The sequence below is a fragment of the Dasypus novemcinctus genome, chromosome 3, assembly GCF_030445035.2.
Source record: "Dasypus novemcinctus isolate mDasNov1 chromosome 3, mDasNov1.1.hap2, whole genome shotgun sequence".
NCBI classification, from domain to species: domain Eukaryota; kingdom Metazoa; phylum Chordata; class Mammalia; order Cingulata; family Dasypodidae; genus Dasypus; species Dasypus novemcinctus.
Genome location: NC_080675.1, coordinates 16,549,832 through 16,577,117, shown reverse-complemented (window position 1 = coordinate 16,577,117; position 27,286 = coordinate 16,549,832). Strand labels below are relative to the sequence as shown.

The following is a 27,286-nucleotide window of genomic DNA, read 5'->3' as shown; positions in this document are numbered from 1 at the left end:
CAGTATAGTCACTAAAATTGTGGAAGGTGACTGAAGGGAAAGGAAAGTGAGGAAAAGGAAACTAAACCTGATGAATAAGTCATTCCAAAAAGCAAGCATTAGGAGTGGGTATAACTCAGTGGCTGAGCACCTGCTTGCCATATAGGAGGTCCTGGGTTCAAAAAAAAAAAAGCAAGCATGTGCCTTAGGATCAGTTAACTACAAGACTGAGGAGAGGGGCTTAGAAATGTTCCTACAAAAATAAAACTCTCACTCCCCATCAAAACACACAGATCAGCAGAATGGATAAAAAAAGTATGATCCAACTTTGGTTGTTTACAAGAGACTCACCTTAGATGCAAAGACAAAACCAAACTGAGGGAAGCGGCTATGGCTCAATTAGTTGGGCTCCCATCTACCTAACATATGGGAGGCCCTGGGACACGAACTCTTTGTGAAGGCAAGCTGGCCTATGCCCGGGGAGAGCTGACAGCCATGCGCTGCAGAGAGCTGGCATAGCAAGATGATGCAACAAAGGGAGACAAGCAGATACAGAAAAAACCCACAGTGAATGGACACAGAGAAGAGACAGCAAAGAAAGGAACAAGCTGCAAGGGGGGTGGGGGGGAATAAATAAATAAATCTTAAAAAAAAAAAAAGAAATTGAAAGCGAAAGGATAGGGAAGTGGACGTGGCTCAACTGATAGAATGTCCACCTATCATATGGGAGGGTCCAGGGTTCGGTATCTGGGGCCTCCTGACCCATGTGGTGAGCTGGCCCACGTGCAGAGCTGCTGCATGCAAGGAGTGCTGTGCCACGCAGGGGCACCCCCATGTGTGGGTGCCCCATGTGCAAGGAGTGCACCCTGCAAGGAGAGCCACCCCACGTGAAAAAAGAGCAGTCCGCCCAGGGGTGGTGCCCCACACACGGAAAGCTGACGCAGCAAGATGACATAACAGAAAAAAAGAGATGCCGTTTCCTGGTGCCACCGAGGGTACAAGCAGACACAGAAGAACACACAGCAAGTGGACACAGAGAGGAGATAATGGCGCAGGGGGAGGGGAAGAGAAAGAAATAAAAAATAAATCTTAAAAAAAAAAGTGAAAGGATAGAAAAAGATACTGCATGCAAATAGTAACCAAATAAGAGCTGAGAGGAAAGTGGACTTGGCCCAATGGATAGGGCGTCCGCCTACCATATGGGAGGTCTGCGGTTCAAACCCTGGACCTCCTTGACCCGTGTGGAGCTGGTCCATGCACAGTGCTAATGCGCACAAGGAGTGCCCTGCCATGCAGGGGTGTCCCCCGTGTAGGGGAGCCCTACGTGTGCCCTGTAAGGAGAGAGGCCCAGCCCGAAAGAAAGTGCTGCCTGCCCAAGAACGGTGCAGCACACACGGAGAGCTGATGCAGCAAGATGACACACCAAAAAGAAACACAGATTTCCAGTGCCACTGATAACGATAGAAGCAGTCACAGAAGAACACAAAGAAAATAGACACAGAGAGCAGACAACTGGGGGGTGGGGGGAAGGGGAGAGAAATAAATAAATAATAAATCTTAAAAAATAAAAAAAAAAAGAGTAGAGGTAGCTAGACTAATACCAGACAAAACTGACTTTAAGTCAAAAGCTGTCAGGAAACAGACTTGGCCCAGTGGTTAGGGCAGCCGTCTACCACATGGGAGGTCCGCGGTTCAAACCCCGGCCTTCTCGACCCGTGTGGAGCTGGCTCATGCACAGTGCTAATTGCGCAAGGAGTGCCGTGCCACACAGGGGTGTCCCCTGCGTAGGGGAGCCCCACACGCAAGGAGTGCACCCGTAAGGAGAGCCGCCCAGCACAAGAGAAAGTACAGCCTGCCCAGGAATGGCGCTGCCCACACTTCCCGTGCCGCTGACGACAACAGAAGCGGACAAAGAAACAAGACGCAGCAAATAGACACAGAGAACAGACAACTGGGGGAGGGGGGGAATTAAATAAATAAATAAATCTAAAAAAAAAAAAAAGGGCTGTTATAAGACAAAAAGAAGGATACTATATATTAATAAAAGGGTCAATTGGGAAACGGACTTTGGCCCAGTGGTTAGGGCATCCATCTACCATATGGGAGGTCCGCGGTTCAAACCCCGGGCCTCCTTGACCCGTGTGGAGCTGGCCATGCGCAGTGCTGATGCGCGCAAGGAGTGCCGTGACAGGCAAGGGTGTCCCCCGCGTGGGGGAGCCCCACACGCAAGGAGTGCGCCCGTGAGGAAAGCCGCCCAGCGTGAAAAGAAAGAGCAGCTGCCCAGGAATGACGCCGCCCACACTTCCCGTGCCGCTGACGACAACAGAAGCAGACAAAGAAACAAGACGCAGCAAATAGACACCAAGAACAGACAACCAGGGGAGGGGGGGGAATTAAATAAATAAATAAATCTTTAAAAAAAAAAAAAAAGGGTCAATTCACCAAGAAGAAATAACCATCATAAATATTTATGTACCAACCATGGTGCCCCAAAATACACGAGGCAAACACTGGAAAAAATGACGGGAGAAATAGATGCCTCTACAATAATAGTTGGAGACTTCAATACACCACTTTCATAAATAGATAAGAATTTCTAGACAGAAGGTGAATAAGGAAACATAGATCTTAAATAATATGATAAATGAACTAGAGCCGACAGATATATACAGAACACTGCACCCCAAAAACGGCAGGATATACATTGTTCTCAAGTGTACGCATGGATCATGCTCCAGGATAGAAACACATGTTGGGTCACAAAACAAGGAACAATAAATTTAAAAAGATTGAAATTATAAAAGCATCTTCTCTGACCGTAACAGAATGAAGCTGGAAATCAATAACAGTCTGGGAACTGGAAAACCCAGAAGTAAATGGAAGTTAAATAACAATCAGTCAGTGGGTTGAAGAAGAAATTACAAGGGAAATCAGTAAATACCTTGAGACAAGTGAAAATGACAACACAGCATATCAAAACATATGAGATGCAGCGAAGGCACTGCTGAGAGGGAAATTTATAGCCCTATATGCTTATATTAAAAAAGAAAAGCAAGCTAAAATCAAAGACATAACTGTATATGTGGAGAAACTACAAAAAGAACAGCAAACTAAAACCAAAGTGAGCAGAAAAGATCAAAGCAGAAATAGATGAAATAGAGAATAAAAACAATAGAGAGCATTAACAAAACCAAAAGTTAGTTATTTGAAAAGATCAATAAAATTGACAAACCTTTAACTAGATTGACAAAGAAAAAAAGAGAAAGAAGACTCAAATAAATAAAATTAGAAATGAGAGGGGGGACTTCACTGACCGCACAGAAATAAAAATGATCTATAAACAACCGTATGACAACAAATTAGACAATCTAGATGAAATGGACAAACATCTAGAAACACACAAACTACCTACACTGAAAGTAGGAGGGAAGCGGATCTGGCCCAAAGGATAAGGCATCCATCCACCTACCACATGGGAGGTCCAAGGTTCAAACCCAGGGCCTCCTGACCCGTGTGGAGCTGGCCCACACTCAGTGCTACCATGCGCAAGGAGTGCCATGCTATGCAGGGGTATCCCCCGTGTAGGGGAGCCCCATGCGCAAGGAGTGCGCCCCGTAAAGAGAGCCACCCAGCACAAAAAAAGTGCAGTCTGCCCAGGAATGGCGCCGCACACACAGAGAGCTGACGCAGCAAGATGACACAACAAAACGAGACACAGATTCTGGGTGCCACTGACACAAATGAACACAGAAGAACACACAACAAATGGACACAGAGAGCAGACAACTGGGAGGGGGCGGGGAAGGAGACAGAAATTTTTTAAAAAAATCTTAAAAAAAGAAATAGGAGCTCTCAAAAGACCAATAACAAGAGACTGAATCAGTCGCCAAAAACTTCCCAACAGGGAAGTGGATTTGGCTCAATTGGGTAGATAGTCCGCCTACCACATGGCCAAATCCAGGGCCTCCTGACCAGTGTGGTGAGCTGGCCCACGTGCAGTGCTGATGTGTGCAAGGAGTGCCCAGCCATGCAGGGGTGTCCCTTGCATAGGGGAGCTCCATGAGCAAGGAGTGTGCCCTGAAAGGAGAGCCGCCCCGCACGAAACAAGTGCAACCTGCCCAGGAGTGGTGCCACACACACGGAGAGCTAACGCAGCAAGATGATGTAACAAAGAGACACAGATTCTTCGTGCTGCTGATAAGAGTACAAATGGACACAGAAGAACACACAGTGAATGGACACAGAGAGCAGACAACTGGGGGGGGGGGGGGAAGGGGAGAGAAAAAAGATTTTTAAAAAACAAACAAACCCTCCACCCCACCCCACCCCCAAAAAAAAGCCCAGGATCAGATAGATGGCTTCACTGGTGAATTTTACCACACATTCCAAGAAGAATTAACACCAACCCTGCTCAAACTCTTTCCAAAAGCTAAAGGGAAGAGAACACTCCCTAACTCATTCTATGAGGCTAACATCACCCAATAACAAAGCCAGATAAAGATACCACAAGAAAAGAAAATTACAGACCAATTTCTCTTATGAATACATACATAAAAATTCTCAACAAAATAATAGCAAATCAAATCTAACAGCACAACAAAAGACCTAGAGGGGAGCAGATGTGGCTCAAGAGGTTGAGCACCTGCTTCCCACATGGGTTCAGTTCCCAGTGCCTCCTAAAAACAAACAAACAAACAAACAAACAAACAAACAAACAACAACCAAACAGTTAAATGAAAATATCAACTCAGGGGAGCCGATGTGGCTCAGTGGTTGAGCGCCGACTTCCCACTTATGAGGTCCCCGGGTTCAATCCCAGGTACCAAAAAAACAGAACAACAACAAAAAGAATCAAATACCATGATCAAGTAGGATTGATCTGTGGTGTCCTGTCTTCTCTATTCTCACAATGTAAGCATAATTTAAAGGCTTACAAATGCTTAATATACTATAAAGTATTACTAAGGTCTAACTGGCAAGTATTAAACTAACAAATAATTTCGTGTGCTGCTATACAATCTTTTTTTTTAAAGATTTATTTCTCTCCCCTTCCCACCCCACCCTGGTTGTCTGTTCTCTGTGTCTATTTGCTGCATCTTCTTTGTTCGCTTCTGTTGTTGTCAGCGGCACGGGAATCTGTGTTTCTTTTGGTTGCGTCATCTTGTTGTGTCAGCTCTCCATGTGTGCGGCACCATTCCTGGGCAGGCTGCACTTTCTTTCGCGCCGGGTGGCTCTCCTTACGGGTGCACTCCTTGCGTGTGGGGCTCCCCTACGCGGGGGATACCCCTGCATGGCAGGGCACTCCTTGCGCACATCAGCATTGCGCATGGGCCAGATCCACATGGGCTGTGGAGGCCCGGGGTTTGAACTGTGGACCTCCCATGTGGTAGACGGATGCCCTGACCCTGGGCCAAGTCCACCACCTACAATTTTTTTATACAATGCAATTTTCTTACATAATTGATATTTTAGTGCAGTCCTCAAGTTTTAAAAATTGCAGAGATATTTTTTATTCAAGTGTAACTAACATGCTTTTAAAGATTTTTATGTGATGGTGTTTGGCATACCAGATGAAGCACTTGATACTGTCTAAGAAGGATAAAAATAACACAGAAATCACACAAATAATGTGAAAATTTGAAAACATACCACCATCCTCCCTAAATCCCGTATGTCCCATCCTGTTTCTTCTTCCTTTCATGGCAAAACTTTAAAGACTTGTCTAAATATGGGGAGAGGGGAGAAGAGTTGTCTATACTATAGATTCTCATTACTTCTTCATATTAGTTTCCTACTGCTGTTTTAAACCCAAGTTTATTTATAGTTCTGTAGGTTTTAAGTCTGACATGAGCGTCAATGGGCTAAAACCAAGGTAGGTGTCAGCAACGCAGCATTTCTTCTGGAGTCTCTCATTTCCCTGCCTTTTAACGCTTCTAGAGGCTGCCCACATTCCTTGGCTCACAGACCCTCTATCTTTAAAGCCAGCAGTGGTAGTTGTGTCACCAACATGGCATCATTCGAACCTCTTCTTCTGACTTTCCATTTCTGCCTTCCTTTCCCACTTTTAAGGACATTGGGCCCACCTGGATAACCGAGATTACTGTCCTCATTACCTGGTTAGCAAACTTAATTTCCTTTACCATGTAACCTAACATCTTCACAGGTTCCAGGAATTAGGGCCTATCACGCACAACCCTTATTCACTCCTTACCATACTAGAGTGCAGTATCCACCTCCACAATACCTCCACAGACTAAAGTTAAAAATAGCCTCATGCTACCAAGCTCAATCCATACTTTTCAGTCCTCATATATTTGACTTTATAGCTATATTTTTTCAGTATAATTGCTTTGCTCTTCTTGAAATATTATTTCCCTTGGTTTTCATGACCCTGCATTCTCCCAGTTTTCCTCCTACCTCTCTATCTACTCCTTTTCACTTTTCTCCATTTTCTTCTTTGACTCACCCTTTAAATGCTAAACCTTCCTTGGGCTCTATCCTAGGCATTCTCCTTTCTGAACTCTATACTCTCATTTCCAAAATTGAACCCCACAGCCTATACCTCTTTGAATGTTGCCCATCTCATTATATGGTACATCCACTCACCTAGTGTCTAAAGTAGGTTAGAACCTACTTTTCTTGACCGTTCTCCTTCTCTCATATCCTGTAACCAATTCATCACTAAATCCCTTTTCACTCAATAAATATTCCTTGAACCTCTCCATCTTTCTTCAGCTTCACTGAGACTGTGGGCTATTGTAAAAGCCACCTATTCCTCTTTCCTAGGCTACTGTTACGAGCCTCTACTTTTTTCCAGGGCTTAAAAGTCATCAGTGACAGTTCCATTAATCTTCAGATACATAACAGCTAACCTAAACTACATACTATTCTTTCACTATGTGCCTAAAGCTCACATGTATTTAAACGTCATGTCTTCTCAATAACCCTATGAAGTGAGTACTGTTGCCATCTTGTTCTATAGATGGAAACTGAAGCTTAAGATGGTAGATTTAGAATGGCCACAAGGGAAGCAGATGTAGGTCAGTGGTTGAGTGCCTGCTCCCCCACTACCTCGTCAAAAACGAAAACCAAAAAAAAAAACCAAGGTCACAAATTTGCAGTTCCTCTGATAAAGAGATTGGGTTTATTTCCCTACCCCTTGACTTTGGGCTAGCTCTGTGGCTTATTTTGACCAAAAGAATGTGGCAGAAGAGATGTTATGTGACTTCTGAGCCCAGGCCTTTAGGGGCCTTGCAGCATCTGTTTTCTACCTCTTACTGGGCTGGCCTATTAGAGAAAGAGACAATGTGAAGGAGATGAGCAATTCCAAGAAAATTGGCAGAATCACCCCATGGGCCCAGTCCAAAACAAGACCCCTCCAAAAAATTCTTGTATTAAACCACTAAGGTTTGAGGTAGTTTGTTACACAGAAAAGGCTGATACATTAGTAACTTGCATATGAAGCTTGTAACACACAGTAAGTTACAGGTCCAAGTCCATCCTTCTTCAGAATCTAAAGGTCCTGCATGATCTGTCTATCCTCCTGCCTATACTTAGCTTTTTTTTGGGTATTTCTCTAATGTTCCATACATCTTCCTGTCTTCAGGTTGTCATACATTCTGGGTGGATCCCTGAGCCTGGAGTGTTCTCCCCTATCCCCTCCTTTTGCTTGTCTAACCTCTATTTTTTCTCATAGTCAAAGTTTCAACATCACTTCTCTAGGAAGGTCTTTGATAACCCAGATTAGATTTAGGTCTTCTTATTAGATGCTCTCATTTGTACCCTCACATTTCTTCACAAGTACTTATTTCAACAGTAATTAATTAACACATACTATTTGTTTAATATCTGTCCCCTTTATAGACTCTAAGGTCCAGAGGGTAGAGAAAATATTCAGCTTGTTTGTTACTATACCCAAGCACTGGACACACAGTAAGTAGGCAAGTATTTGTGGAATGATTGAAGAATTTTAGAACTGACAATATCTTGATGTGGCTTACCTACTGTATCAAATTAATCCTAAGCTCTAGAACTGAAGATCTCCCCAAACTTTGAGGACTTTAGCAATTCCCTAAGACTTAAAATTACTCATATAGCTCTGAAAATTCCATAATATATTATGGGATTAACAATAACATTAGGTAAGCAGACTTGGCCCAATGGATTGGGCATCCATTTACCACACGGGAGGTCCGCAGTTCAAACCCAGCACCTCCTTGACCCGTGTGGAGCTGGCCCATGCGCAGTGCTGATGCATGCAAGGAGTGCCCTATCATGCAGGGGTGTCCCCTGTGTAGGGGAGCCCCACGCGCAAGGAGTGTGTCCCGTAAGGAGAGAAGCCCAGAGTGAAAGAAAGCGCAGCCTGCCCAGGAATGGCGCTGCACACACATGGAGAACTGATACAACAAGATGATGCAACAAAAAGAAACACAGATCCCTGGTAGAACACACAGCGAATGGACACAGAGAGCAGAAAACTGGGAAGCGGGGGAAGGGGAGAGAAATAAAAAATCTTAAAACAAACAAAAAACAAAAACATTAGTATCTGGCTCTCAATCAAAATTACTACTTTCTAAGTGTAGACTATTTCGATTGGTATATTTTAAGGAAAATGTAAGTTAAAAGTCACTTACATGTATTTGCAATGACCTTTCCTACTCACACTATTGGCACTACTGTTGAGAAAATATGAGATTTCAGCATTAGGAACATGGACACAAGAAGGCATAGACATTGTCATTTTGGTAGAAAACACCTTTGGTTGCTCAAGACCTTTGCACATCTGATGTGAAAATGCTGAACCTAGAAAGCAGGCCATTGTTCTGTATTTGATGTGCTTCTATTAACAGATATAGCTAAATCCACTGGAGACAGTGAGTTAGAAAAGCCTTAAAGTACTACTGAAAATTATAAAAAATATCTAAACAGCACTACTTTCCACTGAGGGTACAAATGAAGAACCATGAGAGATGTGGTGAAGTTTTTATGGTTATGTCTTATTCATTCAATCTCATGCAAGCCAGCCAGAAGGAGAGGAGGTGGCAGCAGTTAACTGACAGAAAGAAGGGCTAACTGCTTCAACTCTTGCTTTCAAGGAAAGATGCTCTGCTCTGTTTTCATTCTCTAAACACCTTCTTATTTCTATACTCTGAGCTCTAGTTATCTAACCTTTCTATCTCAAATTCTCTAAGAATCCACCCCATCCTTCCTTATGGTAACAGTTTCTAAAAAGCTGTTACTAATTCCCATACTTCCCCTGTACTTCAGACTACCCCTCCCTCTCTTATCTCTGTTTTGTGCTTTTATATGGTCTTTTTTTTTTCTTTCCTGCAAGTCTTTATCTTCCTTCAGATTCACATACATCGACTCCCACACATTCTGATTCTCATTTCCTCCTCCCGACCACCTAAATATCTTAGTTACTCCCTTTTCTTATCTCTCTCAAGTACAGTTTTAACATGAGAGTCCACACATACTGTAATTTTTAAAAAAATATCATACCACTATCATCTTATCTTTTTTTTCTTTTTGGTTTTAGCTCAACGTTCAAATAGAACTTCCTGTGAATGCATTCTGGCTTATCAAATTATTGTAAAGTTCTAAGACATATCTATCAGTGTTGTAAAAAACATTTACTTCAAAGCAACGAAGGTCCTTCAGATAGTCTATTTTGCCACACTCCTTACTACAATGTACCATGTACCACTCTGTTACCATCCATCTCTGCAAGTATCCTTATGTCTGCAATTTTTCAGATCAAACTAACACTCAAAAAATGTTTTAATGTTTTAAACACTTTTTATTCTCTTATATTAAAAGAATGATTCATAATGACAGAACTGTCTAGAAGGCTGGGGTGGCATTCATTATGAGAATGCTCCTTGGTATCAACTTTAAAAAATACCTTTGTGATTTGCTTCTTTAGGGTCTTATGAATTCTACTGATTAATCTGACAGTTTTTGCAGTCATATGTCATCTGGTGTTTTGACAAAATCACCACTAACAAAGATCACAGAACATCGAAAGAAAAATTTTTACAGATTATTTTCTACACAGAATTCACTCCCACTTTTAGTTGAAGTGAATATGAGTTTTGGGAGAGAAAGAAGAGATGAAAATATTTATGTATTTCTTGTAATCATGTACAGGTACATCAAGTTATAAAAAGGAGATATGGTCTCCATGTTATAAAATTGGGAAAACTAAAAGAAAAAAAGTGCATCAAGTCCATATGATGCCATTAGATATAAATTAAAACAGAACCTAAAAAAGTATTACTGCTGTAGCGATTAAAAAAAAACAAAAACAAGAATGTGATTTACAACAGATGGATTTAGAGTAGCAGGAACAAATTACAACCCAGGGGCTGTAAATGCAAATTAACTCTACACTGAAAAACTAGTTTTCATCTATCAAAAAAACAAATATCCAGAAGTTTGACAATACAGTCTATGGAGAAACAGGCATTGCTACAACTTCTATGGAAGGGAATTTGGCAAATTTACAGATGCAATGAACCAGTAATCTCCCTGCCAGTAACAAATCTTACTGTTTTCCCTATGCAAAGGGTGAATGACATACGTACAAATTATAATTGAAGTATTGTAATAAAAGACGGGAAATATCCCAAGGATTCAATCACTGAGAACTGGTTCATTACACTATGGAGCAGAATGGAATAATATGCAGGAATAAGTGGAATGGAGTAAGCACTAGGAAGGAATAAAAAAGAATGAGGGAGGGAAGCGGACTTGGCCCAGTGGTTAGGGCGTCCATCTACCACATGGGAAGTCCGCGGTTCAAACCCCAGGCCTCCTTGACCCGTGTGGAGCTGGCCCATGCGCAGTGCTGATGCGCACAAGGATTGCCTTGCCACGCAGGGGTGCCCCCCGCATAGGGGAGCCCCACGCGCAAGGAGTGCACCCCATAATGACAGCCGCCCAGTGCAAAAGAAAGTGCAGCCTGCCCAGGAATGGTGCTGCACACACGGAGAGCTGACACAACAAGATGATGCAACAAGAAGAAACACAGATACCCGTGCCGCTGACAACAGAAGTGGACAAAGAAGAACATGCAGCAGATAGACACAGAGAACAGACAACTGGGGAGGGAGGGTGGGGGGAGGAGAGAGAAATAAAATAAATAAATCTTAAAAAAAAAAAAAAGAATGAGGGAGATCTCTGTGAACTGATAGGGAGTGCTTTCTAGAACACACCTGAAAACAGAAAGGTGCACAACAATGCCCAGAGTAGACTACTTTTGGTTATAACCAATGGTAGAGATATCAGGGACTCTGAAACAGAGAATCTTTTGAGGTTGCTCTGAAACTAACTTTTTAAAAAAAATTTCTCTCCCCTTCCCTCCCATGTTGTTTGTTCTCTGCGTCCATTCACTGTGTGTTCTTCTGTGTCCGCTTGCATTCTTGTCAGCGGCACTAGGAATCTGTCTCTTTTTGTTGTGTTATCTTCCTGTGTCAGCTCTCCGTGTGTGCAGCGCCACTCCTGGGCAGGCTGTGCTTTTTTCGCATGGGCGACTCTCCTTGCAGGGCGCACTCCTTGTGCGTGGGACTTCCCTAGGCAGGGGACACCCCTGTGTGGCACAGCACTCCTTGCACGCATCAGCAGTGCGCATGGGCCAGCTCACCACATGGGTCAGGAGGCCCTGGGTTTGAACCCTGGACCTCCTATATGGTAGGTGGATGCTCTATCAGTTGAGCCAAATCTGCTTCCTGTGCTCTGAAACTAACTTCTTACTTTGAATGCCTTTCCATAAGAAACTGATTTCAGGGTAACCAAAGATTTGCAGTTGAGAAAAAGCCATTCTTTACAGAAGAATGTCAGCTAATAAATACAGAAGAAATGACAGATGTAGAAAATCATCATTTTGTAGTTCAAAATGAAATTATTGATTTAAGCAAGGAATTCCTGAGTGTTAAAACCATAACTTCATGTTTACTTTAATTTCTAAGAAGTAAAACTATATAATGAAGAAATCAGGCTGTCATCTCTGTAATCTATTTTCAGCATTACTGATTATGGAACAGTCAGATATGAGATTTCTCTTGATGTGATATAATAAGATATATACATCACCACCTACAGTCCATTCCAGCCAAAAATGTTTAATTTCCATCTACCAAGCTTTTAGATCTAACTTCCCAATTAACTGGAATTCAGCAAAGGGAAGAATAAGCTAAAATATAGTACAGGATATTTTTTTAGGCCAATAAGCCAAAGAGATACATACATATACACACACACACACATACACACATCTATATATATTTATATATACATATATAAAGGAACTATTCCAGAATAAGAGATTTCAAGAACATAAGAACTAGGTAAGCATTCCTGGACTGGATCCTAGCTTGGAAAAATCAGCTGTAAAGGATTTTATTGTGGCAACGACTGAAATCTGAATATGGACTGGTGTGGTAGATGGCCAAAATTCTTTGTAGCTCCTGTCATCAAGAGATGAAGCCTATTTCCCCATCCCTTGTGTCTGGTCTAGTCTTGTGCTGGAAGTGATGCTGTGTGAGTTCCAGATCCCAGCCTCAGAAGCTTTGCAGCTTCTGCCTTCACTCCTTGGCAGTCTTCATGGGCTGTCGTGAGAATGCTATGCTATGAAAAAGCTGGTCTAGTGTACTGGAGGATGAGAGGCCATGTAGATGAGAATAGAGGTGCCCCAGCCAACAGCCAGACCAATTGCCAGACACTTGAGTGAAACAATTTTGGCCCTCCCAGCTTACTAAGTCTCCGGCTGAATGCTGCATGAGTTAAGTCCAGATTTAACCAGCACAGGAGCTGTCCAACCAACCCACAGAATCATGAGAAAAATAAATGCGTTGTTTAAGTTACTAAATTTTGGGATAGTTTATTACACAGCAATAAATTAATTGCAAACTGGGTATTAAGTGATATGAAAATTTATTATCAGGAAAGGCAGACATCAGTAACTGAATAAAAGCTGGTTACAAGTAACAATGCACAGGACAATTTCATTTTGACAAAGCACACAAATGCACACAGACAGACAGAAGGACCTAGAAGGATATAAACTAAGCAATAAGAAAGGGATATATAATGAGTTAAACACTGCATAAATAAACTCTGGGTAGTGAAAATATGTTTTTCTTTTTTTGCCTTTCTATAATTTCTATATGCATAATAGTGACTTTATAATAAAATATTTTTAAAACTCTTTTTTTTAAAAGGTCTACAGTGTTTACTTAGTCATTAGACTGAAGGGTTCCTTGGTCTAAAAGAGATGGAAATGTAAACTCCTGCTATAACATCTAATAATCCATAAAAATTGAATTAGGTCAATCAACAAACCTTTGGGGACTAAGTGCATAGCAAATATTTGGAAAACTATTAATAACAAATATGCATTTCAAGCACTGTGAACAAAAAACTGAACCATAAAAATAGTTTCTAATATTCTGTTCTAAATTTCTGAAAAGTTTTGGTCTGTGAAGTCAAAATAATAACTGAAAACATAAACAAAAGGAAATTATGTTAAATAAATCTATATGGACAGAAGACAAAAAGGCATGCCTTCTAAAAGCACTGCCTTACTTATGGAACAAATATGTTGTTTAGTCCACATTCTATTCTTGAGTTGATGCAAAAAAGGGGTTTTCTTGTTTTGTTTTGTATTTGTTGATTTATGGGTCACTAACAAAGAGCAAAAATAATGGAGAGCCAAAAACTAAAAAGCAACAAAATTAAAAAGCATTATTTTAAAATCAAATACAAAATATCTTAATTATCTACTTTTAAATTAAAAACATGATTTACAAAAAATATACCATTTACAATGAACAATAAAAAACATATTGAGTACTGTTACAGTTAGAGAATAGAAGAGGAGGAGGAGAGAAGAAAAAAGGGGGGAAAGAGGGAGAGAGAGCTACATGAGATTATATCTCATCTAATCGATTACTACATCAGGTTCAGGAGGAAATTATAGCACATAAATGCAAATTAACACAAGAAGGGACTATTCTATGACGATAGAGTACACTACTACAAGCATTGCCATTTACTTGTTCTAGGAATAGAAAATAGTGCAATATTTCTGCAAAGCAATTCTGTCAGTGCATACTGAGGACCTTTCCAAAGTTCATATACAATGGTCCAATTCTATTTTGGAAAGGACGGAATTCACAAACTGCCTGTTGGAGGAAATGAGAGTGACTCAAGTTTTTATCCCTATTATTTGCATGTTTTTCACCAGGAAAAGCAAAGCACCTCTAGAAACAGAAGTTTTTTCTTTCTTCATTTTTTATCACTACTGGTTTCCATAAATCTCCCCTTGTTAGCCCAAGTCATTGACTTGTACATTTCTGAGAACTCCTAAAATAAAAATTAGGGCCCACTTCCCCATTTAGCTCCTCACATTTGAACGGAAGCTCACTGCCTAGGGAGATACTCCTAATAACATTATATCTTAAGATGAATAAAAGAGTATAGAATAGGAATCCCTTCAGGTTAGGAGGCTCCAAATCCAGAGCAATGCATGATGTTCAAGGAAATGCTACCAAAAAGAGAAGAATGAAAATCAAAATGTCATTTGTTCTAAGTTCGAAGTGTGTTGCCCCTTGAGTGCATTATGACTCAAGACCCAAGGAAAAACGCTTTCATAAAAAAGTCTGACGAGAGCTGATACTTACCTAAAATGAGATGAAGCTTGGTTTCTGTCTGGAAAGCATAGTGCAATGTAACCAAAAACGGTGACTGCCTAATGTGCTCCAGGACTTGTCGTTCTGTCCTTGTGTGCTCTGTGGTTTTGGCCTTTTGAACTATTGTTGCCTTTTTCAAAACTTTCATGGCATACAGTTTTCCAGTATCATGACCACTTACTTTACGAACTAGAAATACTTTTCCATAAGCTGAAAATGAAAAGAAAAAAATACAAAGAATTAAAATGCTACAGAGGCAAAATGGTAATTTATTGGAAACTGAAATTTATAACACACAAAAAACACTCTTTGAAGGAAAAAGTATACTTAGTGCTGTTTCAAACAGCTCTTTGATAGATTTCTTCAATTTTATACCAAAAATATTTCTAGGTCTAACTCTCAGTGTTTACATATCCAACCACTGCTGACAGTTAAATCCTCACTCTTACTGTTATTCTCCCTTGAATATTTTTAGCTGTAGGAAACAAGCTGTTATTATGGTCAACTAACCACAACCCATCTGGAACAGCTAAGACATTTTAGACACTGTATAAAACCTCTAGGTAAATATATTTTTCTGTTGATACATACAAATGAAAATATTCTTAATAAGAATCTCATATACACACATAAATCAAGCACCTCAAGTATACCTCTATACTTATTTTTTTTTAAGCCTAAAGTAACATAAACGGGCATTATAGAAACAAAAGGGTCTTCAGATTTAATAAAGAGTAAAAGACTCTAAACTGCATGCAATATAGACAGAAGCCCTTTTACACTTCTAGGCAGTATTTCACAGTTCACTGGGTCAACCTGGCGATGCTTTCTGTAAGTTAACACTCGGTTTGGCACAATCCTGGTGTGATGCCACTTCCCCAGGTGGATGGACTGGGTGTGGGCACTGTGCCCCACTGAGCAGAGCAGGTCCTCTACATTTATTTCCCTAGAGAAGGGAGACAGCACAAAGAGGCAGGAAGAAAAGGGAGGAGGAAAGGCAAGCAACTCTTTGTGGGAGGGAACAGGTAGGTTCCCCATTCAAATGATAATCATTCTCTAGAGTTAATCTTTTAAAATGCAAAAGCCTCCTGCAACAGTTAAACTCCGTGACTTTAGAAGTTAAATGCTTTAATCAGACTACTCGAGTTAGTCTGAGTTTTGGCCCAGACCAAGGTTATCGTACACTCAGTCCACACCTCTATAATATTCAGCATATAATTTTGTTCTAATCCACTCACTAGAATAAGAGAGCTTGAAAGGAAGGGCTCTGCTATCCTGTCAGTTTTTTAGTACTTCAGGAACTAGAGAAACAGTGACATATGATACACAGCATATCAGCAATTACTGTAGTAATGAGGGTAGGAGGAGATGCCAGACACAGTCCTAAGCCCCTTCCACATACTGATTCACTTTAGCCAATGAAGTTAATACTTCTAGGAATCCCATATTATAGCTGAGGAAATGGGTTCAGAACAGTCAAGGAACTGGCCAAAAGACTCAGGTAGGAAGCAGTAGACCCAACTGCCCAAATATTTCTGACTCCAGGAACCATACTTTTTTTTTTTTCTTTAAAGATTTATTTATTTTTCCCCTCCCCTCCCCTGCTGTTTTTGCTGTGTCCATTTGCTGTGTGATCTTTTGTTATCTACTTCTTTTTGTCTTCTCTTTTTTCACTTTTTCTCCTCTAGGATTCACTGGGATTTGATCCTGGAGAGAGGTTCCCTGTCAGCTGTCCCACCTCAGTTCCTGGTTTCTGCTGTACTTCACCTTCACTCTCCGCTTGGTCTCTCTTTTGTTGTGCCAACATCTTGCCACTTGACTCACTTGCGCGGGCAATGGCTTATCGCATGAGCATTCAGCCCACCACACGAGCACAGGCTCACCATGCTGGTACACTTTCTCTTCTTTTTTTACCAGGAGGCCCCAGGGATCAAACCCAGGTTTTCCCATATGGTAGGTGGAAGCCCTATCACTTGAGCCACATCTGCTTCCCCACACTTTTTTTTTAAAGATTTATTTTATGCATTTATTTCTCCCCACCTCCCTACTGTTTGCACTTGCTGTGTCTGTTCATCTTCCTTGCTCTGTAGGAGGCACCAGGAACTGAACCCTGGACCTCTGATATGGGAGGGAGGTGCCTAATTAATTGAGCCACCTCCATTCCCTGCTTTGTTGTATCTCTCATTGTGTTTTTCTTCTTGTGTTTCTTGTTGCGTCTTCTTGTTGCATCAGCTTGCTGTGCCAGCCTGTTGCCTCAGCTTACTGTCTTGCTTGTCCTGTTTAGGAGACACTGGGAAGCTCCATTCCCTACTTTGTTGTGTCTCTCACTATGTTTTTTTTTCTTGTGCCTCTTGTTGTGTCAGCTTGCCATGTCTGCCCATCGCGCCAGCTCGCCGTCTTCTTTAGGAGATGCTGGGAACTGAACCAGGGACCTCCCATGTAGTAGGCAAGAGCTGAATCACTTGAGCCATATCTGCTTCCTGGAACCATAACTCAATTTAAAAATGAGTTGTCACAAATGCTATAAGTTGAATGTTGGATTTTAACAAAAGCAGTACTATAAATTTACTGAACACATTTGGAAGACAGAAAAAGTTCACAGGATTTTTTATCTTATTGTAAATATGATAACCATAGGTTGAAAACCAAAAAAGAAAACGATATTTTTAGAACACAAATTAACCTAAAGTATAAAAATGAAAAATGTCCATCTATTCAGAAGCACTGAAAGGAAGCTAGAAAATATTCTAATGAAGTTTACTACCTCTTGCAACAGAGTAAGCCATTATAAAAACTGGGGAGAAAGTCCTCTACAAGTAGCCTTGGAGCTTTTGTATTCCTTACATACACACAGCACCTACCCTAAGTTCCTGTTCTCCTAAATTCATATCTCCAGAGTGCGACAGTCCTTAGAAATTATGTCATCCATCTCCTCTCTCAATGCAGGCCCCTTCAACAATATCACCGAAAGGTGGATGTTCAGGTTCTCCCTAAGACTTCCCATTTGTCTTTCAGCATAGGCACTGATTACACGACTGACTGCTGGACGTCAGCACCTACTACTTGAGTACCTAAAGGCACCTGATATATGTTAACTCATTTGAGTCTCATAACATCTTGATGAGGAGGTGGGATGACTATCTCCATTTTATAGATGAAGCAAATGAAGCATAGAAAACTTGGGTCACTTCCCCAAGATCACACTTGTCCATTCAGCCCAACTCTTTGCACACACTTTTAGCTGCACTCCAGCTACCCCTTAAATGAACCACTTCATAGGCAAACAGACAAGGAACCAGACATCAAACAGAAGTTATAATACAGGTTAGGTGTTATAATAGCAGAAGGGACACAGTGCTACTGCTTCCTAGAGCAGGAAGTTTTGCAAAGTAGCCCATTTTATTGAAGGAGGGTTCTAAATGTTAGGAAATTTTCCTAAGGTTGGGTGGAAATAGGTTTGCTTCTAATATTCATCTGTTGGTCCTGCTTCTATCCCCTATGGACTTACAAAAAAAAAAAAGTTACTCTTCTATAGTTTTTCAACCATTTAAAAACACTATCGGGAAGTGGATGTAGCTCAGTGATAGGGCCTCCACCTAACACATGGGAGGACCGGGTTTGATCCTGGGGCCTCCTGGTGAAAAAGAAGAGACAGTATGCCTGCGTGGTAAGCCAGTGCCCGTGCAGTGAGCCAAGTGCCCGTGCGGTGAGCCGAGTGCCCATGCGGTGAGCCAAGTGACTGAATGGGTGCCTGTGTGGCGAGCCGAGTGCCCACATGAGTGCCCATGTAGTAAGCCAGTGCCCATGTGGCGAGCCAAGTGCCCGCACAACGAGCCCAATGCCCATGCAGTGAGTCAGTGCCTGCGTAAGTGATCACACAGCAAGACGATGATGCAACAAAAGAGAGATAAAGGGGAGACTCAAGGTGAAGTGCAGCAGAGACGAGGAACTGAGGTGGCACAACTGACAGGGAAACTCTCTCTACATCAGAGGTCCCTAGGATCGAATCCCGGTGAATCCTTGAGGAGAAAGACAAGAAGAGAAGACAACAAAGAAAAAAAGATATGGACTGCACCGCGAATAGATACAGAGCAAAAATGGCAGGGCAGGGGTGTGGGAGAGGGAGGGGAAGAAATTCATCTAGACAAAATGTCTTCCCTCCTTAAACCAATCTTAAAGTAATATGACTTTGAGACTTCTCACCACTAGGAGGTTCCGCTGATGTGCTCTCTGAGTTTGTAAAACAAGTAAAAGAATATATTTTTTTCTTTGATTTCTTTCCTGTTACACTGAAAAATGTTATAATGCAATCCACATAGGATGAGGCAGCATAGGATGGTGATATATATGATTAAATCATTCTTACTGCCAGGTTATACTTTACATGGTCAAATAATAGTCACCATCCTTTCCATGTGATGATATCCAAAAGTTTTCCAATATAAGTTAAAGACCACATACCCTGCCAATACAATTATGTTCATCTATCTGAAAATGTCAATGAAAGAAGTATGAAGAGGCTCACAAATCCTGTTTTTACTTTTATAGTTGCCATGATGAAAACAAAAGCTAAAATATGTCTATGACATGGTGAATGCTTATGTCAACAAAATTAAGGGAGTATCTTATAACTTTCCAAACAACAAATATTGCAGACACTGAGGATCTTACTAAAGACTAGGCTCAAAAGCTAAAACATAGTTGCCTCTAAACAGCCTTGTTTTGACGCTATCACACTGACAAAGGGGGAAAAATACATTCATTACTGGAAACAGCTCTCTTGCAGAATCCACATTCCCTGGTTATAAAAGGTTTGCACATTAGAGAAGAAGGAGAAAAATGAAGTAGTCTTTCTGTTCAGTGACACCATTCACTCCAGAACTGCGTACATGTTTCCCAATATTTCTACAATTTCAACTTATTTTTCAAGCCAAGTAAAAGCAGTATTTTCTTTGAAATGTTTTTTGGAGATATGGGGGCTGGGGATTAAACCCAGGATCTCCTATGTGGGAAGAGAGCATCAACCTATGAGCCACATCAGCTTCCCTGAGTTGGTTTTTTTAGTTTGTTTTGCTTGTTATTTCCTTTTTTGTTGTTTTTAGGAGGCACCAGGAACTGAACCTGGGGCCTCCCATGTGGAAAGCAGGTATTCAACCATTTGAGTCACATCTGCTCCCTGAAATGTATTTCTGAGTATAATTAAACAGACCTTTTCATTTTATTTGTAAAATTTGAATTTATTAAAAATTTTCAGGAAGTAGCATTTAATCTTTATATTAAAACAAGAATGAGGTCAATTTCTTCAAAAATATTTTTATAGCCTGTAAAAACAATCAATTTACAATGCAATATAGTTGAAAGCATGTAAAAAGTTTTAAGAATTAATGTTCACATGTATTAAGGGGAAAGCAGCCATGAGCCATAAAACGCTAAGAGTCATTGTTCCAGAAGACTTTCCCTTTATGTCCCTCATTATGGTGCTCAATAAAAACAAGCTACTCTCACTGGGATCCAGATAGTTCAACCACTATGAGACTATTTTCTGTCATTCAGGCTTTTATTAATGCTGCCTAAAATTGTACACATTTTGTAGTAACACACATTACACTTTGGATTCATACCAAGCTTGTAGCATAAGCATGAATTACTGCTTTAAAAAAAAAAACACAGTAGAAACTCTCTTAAGTGACTTTCACTCAACTCTCAAGACTGGTACTCTCTTTTCCTGCTGTAAAACCCACTGGCCACATGCCAAACACCTATGGCTAGTTAACCCATGTATTTCTGCCTCCACACACTTCAGTTGTATGATTCACACCAGTTCTTATACTTGTGACTGCTTGCAGAATGTGATTTTATAATTTAATTAATTATATAAATCACTGAATTGTATGTGTGAAAAAAAGAGTGGTGGTTTTTATAAAAATTACATTGAATGCTTTGGAATGACTAGGTAAAAGCAAGACACTTGATAATATCAACACAAATTTTGAAACATTAGATGTGGGTGAAACAACTACAAAAGACTAGATGAGAAGATCATGAAATTCTAAAAAGGATTCTAAAAGGAGTTTCACTCCACTTTAAAGAAACCAAAACTGTTAAGTTACAGATAATGCATTACCAGTGTGGTTTATGCAAAATCAGCGAACCCATTCTCAAAGAAAGGGCCTTGTGCCTTACATCTAAAGATTGGCAAATGAATACATATTTATACATTATAAGAGGAAAATAATATGTTCAAAATATATGTAACATTTTTAAATGATTTTTTAATGATTAACCAGATTTTTTTTACTACCAAGGGTATCAAATGTGTCATTTAAGAGTTTCCACTAACTGAAGGATCATATTTTTCACTGCAGAAATTCATTCTTTTCATCTTTCCAGATTACTGGGATCTTGTTAAACAGTCACATGGCCATCAACCTAATGAGCTGTGCTTTTCTTTCATCCTCAATTTGGTAAGCATGACTTTTATGTTGTCATTTAAGTTGTTGATAAAAACGACCCTCCTGGCTCAAAACATTTCTTATGCCAAAGCATACCCTTAATATAACCTCAAGTTTTTATATTATCTGGTCTTTAATGCTCTCTCTCTAACTTCCTATCATCCCATTTAGCTAACTCCTTCAGACCTCAGCTCAATCATTTTCCGACCTTTTAAACCTAGGAAAATTTCTCTTATTTTAAGTTGCTCTCATAACACCCTGATTGTCTCTGTCACAGAAATTACCAGAAAAGTAATTTTACATTTATTTGTATGATGCTTGACTATCTAACTCCTACTAGACAATAAATTCAACAAAGTCATGGACTCTATGGCTGATTTTACTCACTTTAAATCACTCACAAATAACTCTAGAGCTGGCATACTGTAAAAACACAAATAACTTTGAATTCATGAAAAAATGAACAAGCAAGCCAAGTAAACAGGACACGACCAAAGAAATCTTGATAGTATGCTACAAAATGCTCTTTTCTCTGTTGACAATTTTGTCCTAAAGTTGAAGCTGAGTCTTTTTTTTTTTCTTTTTTTTAAAATTTATTTAATTTCCCCCCCTCCCCTGGTTGTCTGTTCTTGGTGTCTATTTGCTGCGTCTCGTTTCTTTGTCCGCTTCTGTTGTCGTCACCGGCACGGGAAGTGTGGGCGGTGCCATTCCTGGGCAGGCTGCTCTTTCTTTTCACGCTGGGCGGCTTTCCTCACGGGCGCACTCCTTGCGCGTGGGGCTTCCCCACACGGGGGACACCCCTGCGTGGCACGGCACTCCTTGCGCGCATCAGCGCTGTGCATGGCCAGCTCCACACGGGTCAAGGAGGCCCGGGGTTTGAACCGCGGACCTCCCATATGGTAGACGGACGCCCTAACCACTGGGCCAAAGTCCGTTTCCCAAAGCTGAGTCTTTAGCAAAAGAATCTAGCATTTTAAACTCATAGTACAGAGTCCAGGCTGGCCAACCATTTCCCTTTAGGAAGGAACAATAAACTTTCATAAAGCAATCCCTTTTAATTTTGGCATTAAATCCGAATCCCGACTATATTTCCTGGTGAGATTGAGCTTGGGAAATTTAGCTGTCACCATTCTAGAACAGAAAAATATTTTAACATAGTGACATCTACATAGGGCCAGTACTTTGTAATCTGCCACTACAATGCCATTTCCCTTTCTCCTACGTAATTTAACTTGGGGAAAGATTTCCTTATTTCCACATGTGATATGGCCTTGTCACTACCTCCCAGCTCTGAAAGTCAGTCCACCTGCCCATCCCCATGTTCTTCCCCTGCAAAAGCTCATTCACTCCAGAATAACAAAGCAAGAAAAGGAACTAAACAAGAAATACATACTTGGAACTCTAAATTTCACTTGCCTGGCCTTAGAAATTGGTATCCTTACTAACAGGCCAGCAGTATGTGTATGATTAGTAGTACTCAGGAGAATGTATCAACATGCCAGTTTTCTCCAACATTGAAAGGATTCTCAGAAAAGCAGCTTCATCTCAGTGTCACTACAGAACATCTGGTAAACACAGTAAAAAGGCAAACACTCAGAGAGTTCAACCAGAAACTGACTGACCATAACTTGGTATTTCCTAAAGACTCACTAGAACATCTAATTAATTAGACCATAGAACCTATGAAACATTATTGCCCATCTCATTAAATTCTCCAGAACCTACACTATGTGAAAACAGAGAAACAGAATGTACTTAGACCATCATAGCTAAGTTCTACTCAGAAAGACTATAGTAAATTTAATGTAAGTTGCTTTAAGAGATGATGAAAAATAAGAATTGCATTTTCAAGAATATCTTGTTAAGATGCAAACATGTTTAATTTATTTCCCCTTCCCCCGTGCTCACTGTTTGCACTCTGTGTCCATTTGCTGCACATTCTTCTGTATCTGCTTGTCTTCTCTTCTCGTCTTCTCTTAGGAAACACTGGGAACTGATCCTAGGATCTTCTGATATGGGAGAGAGGCACTCAATTGCTTCAGCCACCTCAGCTTGCTCCCTGGTTTGTTGTGTCTCTGTCTTTTCCTCTGTGTCTTTTGTTGTTGTTGCTATTACATCATCTTATTGTATCAGCTTTCTGTGTGGGCCAGTTTGCTTTCGCCAGGAGGCCCCAGTAACCCAACCCAGGACCCCCCATATGGTAGATGGGAGCCCAATCTCTTGGGCCACATCTGCTTCTCCCTGAATATATTATTATTATTATTATTATTTTAAAGATTTATTTTATTTATTTAAATTCCCCCCCTCCCCCGGTTGTCTGTTCTCGGTGTCTATTTGCTGCGTCTTGTTTCTTTGTTCGCTTCTGTTGTCGTCAGCGGCACGGGAAGTGTGGGCGGCGCCATTCCTGGGCAGGTTGCACTTTCTTTTCACGCTGGGCGGCTTTCCTCACGGGCGCACTCCTTGCGCGTGGGGCTTCCCCACGCGGGGGACACCCTTGCGTGGCACGGCACTCCTTGCGCGCATCAGCGCTGTGCATGGCCAGCTCCACACGGGTCAAGGAGGCCCGGGGTTTGAACCACGGACCTCCCATGTGGTAGACGGACGCCCTAACCACTGGGCCAAAGTCCGTTTCCCTGAATATATTATTTAATTTAGCTGATATAGGAACTTTTGATAACTTGTGTATTGGTTAAAAGTCTCTCTAGATTGGTGCATTTTCAAACTGTGAGACTATAACTCGTGGATGGTGGCAGTTAAAAAAAAAACCAAAAACCAGTATGTATAATGGTTTGAATAGTTTCCCCTCAAAATTCATGTCCATCCAGAAACTTAGAATGAGACCTTGTTTAGAGACAGGGTGTTTGGAGATGTAATTAGTTAAGAATTTCAAGATGAAACCATTCTGGATTTAGGGTGGGCCCCAAATCCAATGACTGGTGTCCTTATAAGAAAAAGAAAAGACAGAGAGAAGAAGAAACTTGTAAACCCAGAAGCAGATTGAAATTATGCCACCTAAATCCAAGAAACCTTAGGGCCAAAAGAAGCTGGAAGGGGCATGGTAAAATTCTTTCCTATATACTGTGAGATAATCAATTTCTGGTCTTTTAAGCCACCCAGTTGGCGATAATATGTTACAGCAGCCCCATGAAACTAGTATAAAATGTAAGAAGGTAGAAAATAAAATTAGTTAACGGAATAACTACTTATGCATTATACTTACCCATACTACATTAGCTTGAATAATTAAAAACAAATTGTATAAGATAATGCTGCCAAGGAAACTTCCACCCTATAATGAGTTTTAGAATTGGAGATGACTACCTATGGATTTGATTATCAAAGAATGATGTTTAAGTTCACGTGTCAACTCAGCTAAGTTATAGTTTCCAGTTGTTAGGTCAAGCCAGTACTGGCCTGACTGTTACTGTGAGGTTATTTTGTGGATTTAAATCATTAGTCAGTTGGTTTCATTTATAGCTGATTACATCTATAATATACAGAGGAGAATGCCTTCAGCATGAGAGAACTGATGATTAAGGCAGTCAGAAAGAAATTCTATCTCTACTTCAGACGGAGAGCTTCACTTTCATCAAAAACTTCATTAGAGTTCCCAACCTGGGGCCTGACCCACAGATTTCTGACACCGTAATCCCCATGGCCATGTGAGCCAATTCCTATAATAAGCACCATAACATTTATATACATACATATCATGTCAGTCCTATTTATTTGGAAAACCCTGTCTAATATACAAGGGATTTTATTTAAAAAAATGTAGGAGAACTTTGGTGCAAGAATGACTCAGCAGCATATTCATACATGATTCTCTGTTTATATCTTCAACAAACAAGCTGCTTTCCTAATTAAATCAGTGTCTTAACTGCAGGTGTTTTTGACCATCTGTAGTGATGACGTTGGTCCATGCCTACCCACCCCCACCCCTGAGATCTCCATTCCCCAGCTGTGATGAGTTTCTGCTACTAAAAGTTCCCACCACTCCCTTCTCTGGACAAGAGCCCAAATGTAGAATAGGAGTCCCCTCAATGGGAGTTTATTTTCTGCCATTCTTTTTTTTTTTTTTTTTTTTTTTAAAGATTTATTTATTTATTTAATTTCCCCCCCTCCCCTGGTTGTCTGTTCTTGGTGTCTATTTGCTGCGTCTTGTTTCTTTGTCCGCTTCTGTTGTCATCAGCGGCACGGGAAGTGTGGGCGGCGCCATTCCTGGGCAGGCTGCTCTTTCTTTTCACGCTGGGCGGCTTTCCTCACGGGCGCACTCCTTGCGCGTGGGGCTCCCCCACGCGGGGGACACCCTTACGTGGCACGGCACTCCTTGCGCGCATCAGCACTGCGCATGGCCAGCTCCACACGGGTCAAGGAGGCCCAGGGTTTGAACCGCGGACCTCCCATATGGTAGACGGACGCCCTAACCACTGGGCCAAAGTCCGTTTCCCTTTCTGCCATTCTTTACCTCACTCCTACCCAAGAAGCTGCAGCCAATGACTGACCTGAGTACCAAAGGCCTGATCCCGTACTCCTGTTCAAAAACATTCCATGAGGCAGCAGATTAAATCTAGACCCCAGCAGAGACCACATACTTGCTTAGACCTTTCTACTGACCTATTCAGCTTCCATCACTATGTTTCTCCTGAGAGCATGTCCGCAATAAATCACATGCACTCCAATTCCTGTTCCAGACTTCAGTTCAAGGGAACCTGATCTAAGATAGCATCAATTAGAGATCAATTTGTATTTATACTAGATATAAATCAATACCTTCATATGGAATCATCTTTTCATTATGGCATTAAATATCACAAACACTAACCTCTAAAATTTACAAAAACACTGCAGTCTTACATAGAACCATAAGATGTAGTAGATATACACACATGCAAAATTATAAGCTTTTAAAATGACAATTTTGACAATTTAAAGAATACATCCTTTTAAATTACTTTATTAAGAGGGATACTTTCCAAACACCTAAAAGAAAAAAAAAGTCAAATGATGACTAAGTCATCATACTTTTTAAAACAATTTTTACATGCATGATTCAATCGAAGTTTCTTCCCTCTTTTTACATTACTAAAAAGTAGCTGTATCTTTAAATTGCCTAGTGCCACTCCCAGCACCAATTAGAGGCAAGTTACCTGGAGAAAAAGATCAAACTATTTATAAATGAAATGTTTCTCAAAAGTCTGCTGCAAAAAGATTAAGAAATCTAGACAGAGATCAATAAGGAAATAGAAGACTTGAAAGATACTATAAACCAATGAGACCTAACAGATATATATATAACAATTACCCAACAGTAACAGAATATACATACTTCTCTAGTGTAGACAGGTCATTGTCCAGGATAGACCATATGTAAGGTCATAAAAAAATCACAGTGAATTTTAAAATACTGAAATCATACAATGTATCTTCTCAAACAACAACTGAATGAAGTTAGAAATCAATAAGACAGAGAGAACCGGAAAATTCACATATATGTAGAAATTAAATAACGTACTCTTAAACAACCAATGGGTTAGAGAAGTCACAAGGGAAATTAGGAAATATCTTGAGGCCAATGAAAATGAAAACACAACATATGAAAACCTATGGGATGCAGCAAAGGCATATCTGAGGGGGAAACGTATACCTCTAAATACTTACATTAAAAAAGAAGATCATCTCAAATGAAAGACCTAAGTCACAAGAGGAGGGTCTGGAAAAATAAGAGCAATTCAATCCAAGGCAAAAAGAAAAAAAGAAATAACAAAGATTAGAACAGAGCTAAATAAAATAGAAAAACAAAAACAAAAACAAACACAAAACCCAGGAAGAATCAACAAAACCAAAAAGTTGGTTCTTTGAAAATATCAACAGAATTGACAAACCTGTAGCTAGACTGGCAGAGAAAAAAGAGGACATAAATAAAATCAGAAAAGGGGGGAGTGGGTGTAGCTTAGTGGTTTAGCACCTGCCTCAAATGTATAAGGACCCAGTACCTCCTAAGAAAAAAAAAAATCAGGAAAGGGGGACATTACTACCATCCCCACAGAAATAAAAAGGATAATAAGAGGTTACTATGAATAACTGTATTCATAGTACAAATTAGAGAATCCAGTTGAAATAGACAAGTTCCTAGAAATGTACAAACTACCTACACTGACTTCA

The 27,286-nt window shown here is 40.5% G+C and overlaps 1 protein-coding gene across 3 annotated transcripts in view; it reads right to left on the bottom strand.

The window, feature by feature from the left end:
• RPS6KA5 (ribosomal protein S6 kinase A5) overlaps positions 1–27,286 on the bottom strand; it is a 213,215-nt gene that overhangs the window by 92,669 nt on the left and 93,260 nt on the right. For all 3 annotated transcript variants that reach the window (XM_071213725.1, XM_058292425.2, XM_058292426.2), the window contains one exon: positions 14,661–14,879. In XM_071213725.1, coding sequence (XP_071069826.1) covers positions 14,661–14,879 — 219 coding nt within the window. The remainder of the gene's footprint in view (positions 1–14,660; positions 14,880–27,286) is intronic.